This window comes from Miniopterus schreibersii, assembly GCF_964146895.1.
Source record: "Miniopterus schreibersii genome assembly, chromosome: 10".
In the NCBI taxonomy this organism is placed as follows: domain Eukaryota; kingdom Metazoa; phylum Chordata; class Mammalia; order Chiroptera; family Miniopteridae; genus Miniopterus; species Miniopterus schreibersii.
In genome coordinates this window covers 59,043,282-59,054,015 of record NC_138110.1, presented here as the reverse complement: position 1 = coordinate 59,054,015, position 10,734 = coordinate 59,043,282, and the positions used below count along the sequence as shown (strand labels likewise).

Below are 10,734 nucleotides of genomic sequence, written 5' to 3'. Positions count from 1 at the left end.
TTTCAAAAGGCTTGTGTTCTCTTTTTACTCTTCATTACTTAATTTAAACTTTATACCCAGCTAGCAATTATTTATATTAAATAATTTCCGTTGAAATAACCAGTGTGGTTTCTGTCTCCCGATTGAATCCTATGCCTGGTTTGTTTTGCTTGACATGTTGGTGAGATTTATCTATGTTGTGCATGGAGCTGTGGTTCATTGTCATTCCTTTGTCCATTCTGTTGGGCAGATTGTGTTGTTTCTAGTATGGAGCTACTGTAGTAGTGTTGCTGTGAGCACTCTTGCACCTGCCTTTTGGTGAGCATGTGTCCACACTTCTGTTGTGTATGTACATACCTAGGAGAGGAATTGCTGAGCCCTAGGGTAGGTGTCTCTTCAGCTTTAGTCAAAGTTTTCCAAGGTGGTTGTACCTGTTTATACCCCTCCTGTAGTGTATGAGAATTCTAGGTGCTCCCCATTCTCACCCTCACCAGTACTTGGTATTGGGAGTTTTTTCACTGTAGCCCCTTCAGTGGGTGTCAGCTCCATCTAGTGAGTCCTTCCTTCCCCCACTGATCTCTCACCTTTGTCATATAACAAGTTTTACAAATGTGTGGGTCTGTTTCTGGACTCTCCATTCCATTGATAAATTTGTCTATCCTCTCACCAATGTGGTTAGGGAACCACGTCCCAGCCTTCTTCCTGGAAAGCCTTTGGTTCCATGGTGGCTCTGCAGAATGACCTGTGACCCTGGTGTCGGGCCTGCGTGGCCAGGGGTCTGGAACTCCCCTCAGGGCCAGCTTGCAGCTCAGTGTTGGGTCACTCAGAGACCACAGTCTGGGGCCAGGGTCAAGGGTGTGGTTGGGACTGAGCTTGGGGCAGTACTTAGGGCCCAGTTGGAACTTGTTTGGAGCTGTCTCTGTGTGGAGTTAAGGTCAGGGATTCATGGGGCTCACTTTGGAGGCAAGAGGGGTTTTATGGGGTTCTTTGTTGGGGTAAGGTGGGATGTGTCCAGTCCTGGACTGAGCCCCATGGAGGGTCCTGAAGGCGGGGTCCAGTCCTCCCTGTGCCCCACATACACTAAGTGACCTTAGGCAGTCCCTGCCCTTCTTAGTTCTCTGTTCACTCTGCCAATATTTCCACTCCTCCTAAGCCCCAGGCACTGTTGTGTGTCCCCATCATTCAAATGAACAGGGATCCCAGCTCTGTGGCCTCATTGCATGTGGGATGTAAAAAGCTGTGGCTGGTTGTATTGCCAGTCATGTGGCTAAAATGACCCTCCAGCCATGGTGGGTGCAGTACAGAGCAGCCCTGGTGGCTGCCCGGAGCTGACCTCAGGAATCCATTAAACCAGCTCATTCCCACCTCCATCTCTGAGCTACTGGGACGTGCCCTTCTCAGTTTCCAAAGCCTCTGTTTTTCTAGGAGCACTGAGGTGACCCTGGAGATCTAGGCTCTAGTCCTAAAGGCTGCATGACCTTGACCCCTGCCCCCACAGAGGCCCAGAACCCCCCACCGGGATTTGCTATGGTGATTCTTGTGGGCCCTCCCCACTCAGCCCCCTCCCTCCCAAGAGGGCATTTCCTGCAGCACCTCTGTCCACTCCCCACTGCTGGTCTGGTCTCAGCTGAACCTTGGGTGTGGGGGGTGGAGGGGAGGAATTGACAGCCACTGGGGATGGGAGGAGAGGGTGGGAGGTTGTTTGGAGTCTAGGGGGTCCCTTATTTCACAGACCACAGACACACGGACCCAAAGCAGTGCTCAGCCTTCTATTAGAGACTCCGCCTCTCCTGGGAGGAGCTCTACCCTATAGCATGTCTGGGGCACACACTCGGTGGGATGGGGGTGGTTCTAGGGTAGAGCAGAGGGGAGGGCTCTGTCATCCTGTCCTCTGAGAAGGGACTGTGGTGAGGTTCGTGAGTTTGTGGCAGTGTCTGGGAAAGAGCTTTCATGCCCTGCATGGAGTGCATGTGAAGTGGTGTCCCAGAGCAGGACACCAGGGCCCTTCCTGTGGGGACAGCCAGGGAATGGGCAGGCAACAACAAATGAGCCTGGGCTCTCCTTCCAGGCCTTCCCTGGGTACCCCCAGGCCCAGCCCTCTGGCCCAGTCCCCTAGATCTAGATGATACTTTCTTGGGGGGTCACAGTGGGCACACCTGCCTCACGGTGGCTGTGTGATCCTTGCCTGGCACTGCTCTCTCTCGGCCTGTTTCCTCTACTGGGAGCTGGGCCCCTAACCCCTCAGAGGGAGACTCCCCTGAGAGGGTCCTGTGGGCATAGAGCAGGTGCAGGCTGTGTGTGTGGGGAGCAGGTGGCTGGGACGGGGCCTGGACATGGGGGCCCGGGGGCCTAGTCATCTTTGTCCTTGGCACCATGTTTGAGAATGCGGGTGAACTCCACATAGTTGAAGTTGCCTTTCTTGTCAATGGGTGCCTCGCGGTACATCTCGTCCACCTCCTCATCTGTGAAGCGGTCGCCCATGGTGGTGAGCAGCTCCCGAAGGTGATCCTCGTGGATAAAACCTGGGAGCGGACCAAGGTCCACGAGACACAGGGACTCAGGCTGGGACACAGCCAACATCCCCTACCCCTCAGCCCCCAACCTGTCCTTGTAGACCTTGCAGCAGGGTGTGTGTGGGGGGGAGGGGGGCAGGAAATGACCTAGCCCTGGACTCTGCTCAGTTTGAGCTTGCCAGGGCCCCAGAGGAAGAGTTCCGCAGTAGGTCTGCAAGGTATTTCTGTGGGGAACTTGGGGCTGAGTGTAGGGGGGCTGGGTATGTCCTGCTTTAAGAGCATGAGCCCAAGAGTTCTACTGCCTGAATTTGAATGCTGATCCCCCTTCTTTCTAGCTGTGTGACTTTGGGTAAGTTACTTACCCTCTCTGTACCTGTTTGAACCGGAAAATGGGGATGAAAACAGTGCTGTGAAGGTAGTGGAAAATGTTCTGAGCACACTTAGGCCTGTGGTCCCCAAGAAACTACTGAAACTACTATTGCCAGCCTCACTCTGGCCTGTCCCTGGGAAAAACTAGCTGTGGGACAGGAAGTCCTTCTGAAGATTTGAGGATGTGGGCTGGTTTCTGTACCTTGTTGGCCAAAAGGGCCTGGAATGGATTGGTTTCTGAAGAGATCTAAAAGCAGAGACAGAGTGTTGGGCCAGTGGCGAACTAAGTGGGAAGCCTTGGGGAATGTGGATGTTTGGGTTTAGCATTTGGGGAGAGAACAGTGTATCTTTTACAGTTCTGGTGCCAAAACCAAGAGGTGGGTGGTGTCTGTTCTGGCCTGTGGGGACAGGGGCCCCGAAGCCCAGCATGAACCGACCCCACTGGCATACATGGGGGTACCCTAGGTGAGGTGCTCAGCCCAGCCTTGTACAGGCCTCCGGGAGGTTGCCCACCTGAGGCCTCCTCATCGAAGCAGGCGAAGGCGTTGCGGATCACGTCCTCAGGGTCCGTGCCATTCAGCTTCTCCCCAAACATGGTCAGGAACATGGTGAAGTTGATGGGCCCAGGGGCCTCGCTCATCATGCCCTCCAGGTACTCGTCCGTGGGGTTCTTCCCTGTAGTGAGTGGGGCATTCGTGCCTGTTTTTGTCTGTCCCTGTCCGCCTCCCTGACCCTCCCTCCATGGCCCAGTGTGAAGGTCCTACAGACAGGTGGTAGGAAGTTTTATAAACTATCAAGCATCTTGCTGGGCAGCCAGCTGTCTGGCTGCTCCCTCCCTGGGGTTCTTCTGGGGGCCTTGATGAGTCTCCGCCACTGGGCTGGATATCAGAGATAGGAAGTGCTCTTGAACATGGAAGAGCCACCATTTGCTGACTGCTCACTGTGTCTGATGCTTCACCTGCCTTATTGCATTTAACTTGGCATCACCCTGTGGGTCGGTATTCTTGTACCCACTTCACAGTTGTGGACTGAGGCACAGAAGCGAAGTGACTTTGGTCACATGGCAAGTAAAGAGTGAAACCGTTATTCAAACCTAGGCAGCTAGACACCGGATTCCACGCAGTTTCAAAAGTGGTTAAAACAGTGAGGTTTGGTTTCACATAGGCTCTATGCCTCAGTGTCCCCTGTCTCTTAGGAGAGTTATGAAGATGATGAAGGCAATGGTTGTAAAATGCACATAATGATTAGCACAGCCCTATAGACTCGTATCAACTGCTGAGTTCAAATCCTAGCTCTACCACTTAGGAGCTGTGTGACCTTGGGCAAATTACTTAACCTCTCTGAGTTTCTATTTCCTCATTTGTAAAGTGGGAATGATAGTCACATCCACCCAATAGAATTGCCATGAGATTTAAGATTGCAAAGATTTAAGATTTAATGCCTGCAGAGCTTCTTGTTATTTTATTTGCTGCTCTTGTTTTTTAACCTGAGGGTGATGTTCTTAACCAGAAGCCATGACTGATCAGTGGATTCACTGACCTGAGCTACAAACAGGAGTGGAGTTTTTCTGTGTAGACACCTGGGGCTGTTATCAAGTCTCTGGGGTTTAGGGCCCTGGGTGTGGGGTGCTGCTGCATAAATGGGAAGGAATCTTCGTGTCCCTGTCTCATCTGAGCCTCACTCACCCTGCTATGTCCCCACAGATGGCTGAGGCCTGGAAGGAGCTGTGACATCAGGACCCACAAGCCCCTCCCCTCATCAGGCCTCAGTCTTCCTCTCTGCCCTTGTGACTTCCTTGGGGAGGGGACCTTCAAGTGAGTCTGGCTGGAAGCTGGGAGAGGTTTGGCACCCAGGGTGGGATGTGTCTGATGTCAGCCCTCCTACTCAGGGTTGCCCAGTCTTCCCATGAGACCCCTTGGGAGTGCATGAGGGCCACAGGCACCAAGTGGGGCTACCCAGCTGTGAGGAGCAGTGCCAGGGAATCACACAGGCCTATGTGGCCCTAGAGCTTTGGGAGATGTTCCCACTTGGATAAAGGGGGCACCAGGAACTGGACTGCACATGAGGAGGGCTGTGGGGCAGGGCCACAGGCTAGGGTGGTAGTGTCTGGCCCCTGGACCTCAGTTTCCCTATCTGAGCAATGGGAATTGTATTAGATTTCTGAGCCCTTTCAGCTCTAAGATTCTGATTCTGGGGAAGTCACTGGAGTCAGAGAGGCTCTGAGAGCCTGGCACGGGTGACCTCTGAAGGAGCAGAGTTACTCTGGCCTCCCCTCTAGGCCTCAGTTTCCCTACCCATACAATAGAATGTCTGTGCAGTTGAGATTTTCTTCTAGTTGCTGACCCCTTTCTTTAAATGACATGGTACCAGGCAGCCCAATCCACACATCTCCCTGAGGCAGTTCTGCCCTGGAGTGAGCCTGTTTGGGTTCATATCCAGTGCCAAACTGCCGTGCCTCAGTTTCCCTATCTGTTAAGTGGAGAAAGTAATGGCATCTACTCTCCAGGGTGGGTACCACATGTGACTACACAGGAAATGCTCCATAGTGATGAACAGACCCATAGCCTACTCCCTTTCCAGGCCCACTTAGACACCCCCCCCCCATCCCTCCTCACCCAGTGATGCCAGCATGTCATGCAAATCCTCCTTGTCAATGAAGCCATCTCGGTTCTGGTCGATCATGTTGAAGGCCTCTTTAAACTCCTGGATCTGGGACTGGTCAAACATTGCAAAGACATTGGATGTGGCCCGCTGTGGGCGCTTCTTGGTGGTCTTGGCCTTGGCCCTCTTGCTGGACATCTTGGCTTCAGGTGGGTGGGGCTTCCCTGCAGGAAGTACATGTGGAGGGAGAGCCTATGACCCTGGGCCAGACCGGCTGCCAGTGCCTGGGCCCGGCATTCAAGGCCTCCCACAGGCTTGGGGCTCTTGCCACTCGGCTCATCCCAAAGCAGACATGCAAGGCCCTTAAACAACCTCCTCTGCCTGTGAGTGAGTTTCCTCATCTGGCACTGGGGACATGAGGAGGGCGCAGCAAGAGCGATTAACTGGCTTAGTGCCCGAGAAAGCCCTGGAATGGTGCCAGGCCTGGAGTACGCTATTTTTACTGTCACTCGGTAAAACGCTTAGGATTGGGTTCCATGCCAACCATTTTTGTGCTTATCTCCTTTAATCCTTAATAGTATTTACACCCTGTCCATCTCTCAAGTGACAAGGTGGGGCTCCCTGCCATCCTCAGCAGGAAGGAGCTGGATCTGTGGCCCTGAATTCCTGACATTCCTCCTCCTCTCTCCTCCTCCTCATCCCTCTGTGCTTCCGGATCTGGAGGTTTTGAAAGGCCAGTGCTCTGGCGGGTTCCCCTCCCCACTGCTGCCCACACTGGACCAGCCCCTAGGTGGGTGACAGACTGATTTGGGCCCCACTCCTTGTTCACATTTCTCAGTGCTTATAGGGGCATGAGGGTCCCCCAGGCTGAGAGCCCCAGCTTCTTGTCACCCTTGTTTAGACCTGGTCTTTTAGCCTCTAGCTAGTCTGAGACCTGCACCTGTCACTTCACCTTGAAGCCCTCCAAGGTTCCTGCCACAACCTACAGCAAGTCTGGGCCTCTCAGCCTGGTATTTAAGGCCCTTCTCTCTGGTTGACCACGGGAGCCCACACTGTGTCCCTCCTGCCGTCTGTGATCCTGCTCAGCTAGACCTTTAGCTGTACCCTAGATACCCCCAGACTTTCCTTCTTCCTTCCCCCTGGGATGTGCTTCCTTCTCCAGCCCAGGTCTTGAGACACCCCTTGGGGAGCAATTCTCCACCTCTGCTCTGAAAATCAGCATATAAAGGTCTCTTCCTCAGTCAGTCTGGCTGCCGTAAATCCCGATGCACACCAAAGCCCACCAAAGCCCACAGTGAGGCCAACCAGATGCTTGTTTATTGAATAACTGTGAGGGCAACCGTGGCTGGTTTACTGCTTCCACTGTACAGATGGGGAAACTGAGGCCCAGCAAGGGGCCTTTTCCCTGAACCCTTGTATGGCTTGTGGGGACTGCCCCTAAAGACGGAGTGCTTGTGTGCCCCTCAGCTGGGGCTGTTTTGGGCCTGGCCAAGGCCCAGGCTGCTGCCCCCTCTTTCCTCTGTGCTGAGCCCCTTGATCCAGAACCTCCAGAAAGCCTTCTCTGCTTTTCTTCTTACCCCAAATCATGTGGTTGTGAGTGCTCCTCAAGCTGTCTCTGATCTCTGTCCTATGATCATGTTCAAGTCATTCTTAGGGTTTGGCCTTTGAGATCTTATATCCTGAGTTGGGACCCTCGCCAGCCCCAGTCCTTCCCCAGAGACCACAGCTGCCTCTAGTCATGAGACACTGGCTGCTGTGTCCCACTTGGCTAACACACCTGGCCCTCACATGCTCTGGGGGAAGGTAGACAAAAGCACTTCACACCCATGACTGGCATGGTGCCAGAGGCAGGGAGTACCATCCTCTCCTGTGGTTTAGTGCTTTTAGGGGCCCAATCCTTCCCTGAGCCGAGTGTTCTTCTGGGAATTTTGACTGATGACACCTACAGAAGGCAGCCAAGGAGAAGTCCGTTGCACCCAACAGAGGCTATGATGGTCATCACCACTCATGTCTGCAAAGCTCTAGAGCAGACATGGCCAGGAGGAGAAAGCCATGGCCAGAGGCAGGAGTGGCCACTGCTCTGATGGGCCGCTCTGCTTTAAATGCTGAGAGCATGGAACTTTACAGTTTGTCCATTCTAAAACTCTTGGGAAGCAGGGTAGGGAAGGTGGGGTGCCCCACTGTGCAGTTAAAAGAACTGAGACTTAAGGGAAGTGGAGTGCCCATGAGAGGGGTGGAGTCAAATAGGAAGTCAGGACCCCAGGACTAGGCTTGGATCAGTGGGTGGCAAATGGCCCCTGGTGCGCTCCAGGCCTGAATCGCAAAGGAAACATATACCCTAAGAGGTTCATGGTGGGTTTGCGGCAGCTGAGGGCTCTGTGTGACCAAAGAGAGTTTCTAGGCTTGGTTGAGCAACTGGGGTCAGAGACAGGCTGGGCCCCTAGCCCTGGAGCCATCACCTGCCCTGACTGGGGATCCTGGACACTAGGAATCAGATATAGTTGTTACTTGGCTAGGCTGTAACTAGATGCCACCTTCCCCCCATAACGGCAAAGATAAGGCCTGTGTCCCCCATTACCTCATGGTCCCTGTGGCTGGCAGTGCCAGATGCCTCGCTCATCAACTCACCTCATCTGAGGCTGAGTTATGTGACTCAGAGCAGCCAGAGTAGCTGGATGGCTGGGGAAGAGCAGGACCCAAGTCTCTTGTCCAGCCCCCAGGGCTGAGCTCCCCCCTAGGGGTGAGCCCACAGGGCTCTTGGCAGGCCTTCCCCACCCAACAGGCACAGATGGGCAGATGGCCCAGAGCCCAGAAGCCCTGATGCATGGCACACAGCTTTGGTGCCAATGGGGTGGGGTTACCCCATCCATCCCTCCCTCCTGCCCCAGGACAAGGATGCTCTGGAGGGGTCTCAAGAAGCCTGACGGGCTGTTTCCCGTCTGGGACACACATGGGTCTGCTGGGGCAGGGAACACCTGCGACCACAATTCCCTTCCCTACTCCCGGGCACCCCGCAGCTCTGGGTTTGGCGACTAACTCCACAGCAAAGGGCCGTGGGCCCGACAGTCTTCCTTTGCCAAAGGACCACTGGTTCCCAGAACCCAGAACAGTCCCCTGCTGCCCGACCCCCGCCAGAACCCCTGTCGGACCCGAGCCACCTCGCAGCCCGAAGCCCAGGACGATGTCCCTGCCCAGAGACTCTCGGGCATCCCGACCCAGGGGCCGCCCGAAGTTCCAGCCCCGCCGTCAGGCCGCCTCCCTAGACCACCGGGGCGGCACCCACCTGGCACAGGGAAGGCACTCTTTCGGTCGGGTGCGTAGACTTGGTGCGGAGCAGAGTGCAGCCTCGGGGCCGAGGGGCAGGGCTGGGCTGGGCTGCGGGGGGCGGGGCGCGGCTCCGGGCCTTACAAGGCAGAAGAATGTGCGCGCTGCGGGGCGGGGACTGGGCAGCCCATCCGGCCTTATTTGGCCTCTGCCCACGGCTGGGGGGTGGGGGCGCTACTGGTGACTCCCCCCCATGGGGCTTCCTGCCACTAGGGGCTCCCCGCTTCGTGGCAGATGGGGGAGGTGATGAGGTGAGTCCGCCCCCCACGGCCTGCGGAGGGGTATTTATCTGGGCCGCCCCCTCCTTTCCAGCGAGGCTGGCAGACTGTCCCGGTGCCTCCGGTTCTCAAGACCCCAACCGCCAGCTTCCCACCCGAGGCTCCACTGCCCCCGCGCTGTGCCTGGGGGCAGGGGGGGAGGGGGAAAGAGGGAGGGGGAGGGGAGAGCGAGAGGGAGGGGAGGAGGGGAGGGGCAGGGAGTGGAGGGAGAAGGAAGGGGCTGGGGGAGGGGGAGGGAAGAGCGAGAGGGAGGGGTGGAGGGGGAAGGAGGGGGTTGGGGGAGTGGGGAGAGCAAGAGGGAGGGGAGGGGAGAGGAGGGCGAGGGTGGGAGGGCTCCTTCCGCCAGACCAAGTATGGCTGTTTTCTATCCCAGAGAAGAGGCGCTTTGGAGAGGACGCGCTGTCCCCCTGAGAAGGGCCACCACTCAGGCCCCTGCCGGTGTGGGTGTGGGGCGCCCTCGGGGTTAGGTAGGACCACGCTGGTGACAGCCCACCTGTAAAGGGGGACAGCAGTGGTGAGGTTCGGTGGGGGAGCAGCCCAAAAGAGCCTGGTAGCACCTCCGAGCCAGCGCGAGGGGCAGGGGCTCGGGGACCACCGGTACATCCTCACGGGGCGACTCCCAGTCGAGCGTCACGGCCTGTGCATCATTTTGACCCCTTAGCCCCTGTCTGGACGCCGGCCTGGCCTGGCTTTCTCTCCCGGCCCCTCTCGCAGACACAGACCTTCCAGGGGAACTTTCCCACACCCAGTTACTCTGCAAGTAGTGACGGGCACGCCTGCCCGCTGTGCTGGGTGCTGGGGAAAGAGACGGAGTCAAGTCCACGTGCTCGGGAAGCGTTTGTTCTCCTGCAGGGAAAAAACAAGTAGCTGCATGGTTTGGAGGGTACAAATAAGTACCTCGGAGGGGAATAAAACAGGGTGAGGAGGGAGGAATAGGGGCTGGGGGGTGACATCTGGGAGACCTGAAAGAAAGCCAGCCCAGTGAGCGGGTCAGAAGCCCTGTCCTCGAAACTTGCCCTGCTCATGCCAAGGGGCAGCAGGAGGACAATGTGACTGTGGGGAGGGAGTGAGGGGAGAGGGGTGGGAGATGAGGGCTCAGACGCAGCAAGGACCTACCCCAGGGCTTCTTAGAGGCCACATTAAGACATCAGAGTTCTGAGCAGAAGAATGACATGATGTGGCTTATGTTTCCACTGAATCCCTCTGGGTGTTGTGTTGAAAATGGACTGGACCGGCACACATTTGAGCCAAAGTGGGGAGACTCAGTGAGGAGCTCCTCCACCAGAGATGTGTTCAGACTTGTGTGGAGCAGTGGAGGAGGGGAGAAGTGTTTTGAAGTTACCTCCAACAGGGTGTGCGTGTGGACTGTAACGTGTGTGAAAGAGTCACAGATGACTCCAAGGGCTTTGGTCTGAGCAAGTGGAGGAGGAGAGCTGCCATTTTCTCAGAGGTGTCTGCTATGGAAGGAGCAGGAATTCTGTTTTGGACAGATTAATTAAAAAAACAACTTTATTGATTTCAGAGAGAGGAGGGGAGAGGGTGAGAGAAAGGAACATTGATGATGAAAGAGTCATTGATCAGCTGCCTCCTGCATGCCCCAGACTGTGGATGGAGCCCACAACCCTGGCATGTGACCTGATCAGGAATGGAACTGGGATCTCCTGGGTCCT

At 55.8% G+C, this 10,734-nt stretch overlaps 1 protein-coding gene across 1 annotated transcript; it reads right to left on the bottom strand.

Annotated features, from left to right (window-relative positions):
* Positions 1–1,734: 1,734 nt before the first annotated feature.
* MYL9 (myosin light chain 9) lies at positions 1,735–8,904 on the bottom strand. Its single transcript, XM_081148473.1, has 4 exons — positions 8,746–8,904; positions 5,477–5,686; positions 3,375–3,536; positions 1,735–2,501 (listed from the first exon to the last, which is right to left on the bottom strand). Exons 2-4 carry the CDS (start codon positions 5,658–5,660, stop codon positions 2,329–2,331), a joined length of 519 nt encoding a protein of 172 aa, XP_081004599.1. The 5' UTR covers positions 5,661–5,686; positions 8,746–8,904; the 3' UTR covers positions 1,735–2,328.
* Between the last annotated feature and the right edge of the window lie 1,830 nt (positions 8,905–10,734).

Bases quoted from the DNA above. Each gene is read 5' to 3' on its own strand.
- MYL9 (XM_081148473.1), bottom strand. From the start codon at position 5,660: ATGTCCAGCAAGAGGGCCAAGGCCAAGACCACCAAGAAGCGCCCACAG. The intron at 3,537-5,476 runs GTGAGGAGGGAT...CACTCACTACAG, and splicing joins TGACATGCTGGCATCACTGG to GGAAGAACCCCACGGACGAG. The intron at 2,502-3,374 runs GTGGGCAACCTC...GTCCGCTCCCAG, and splicing joins CTTCGATGAGGAGGCCTCAG to GTTTTATCCACGAGGATCAC.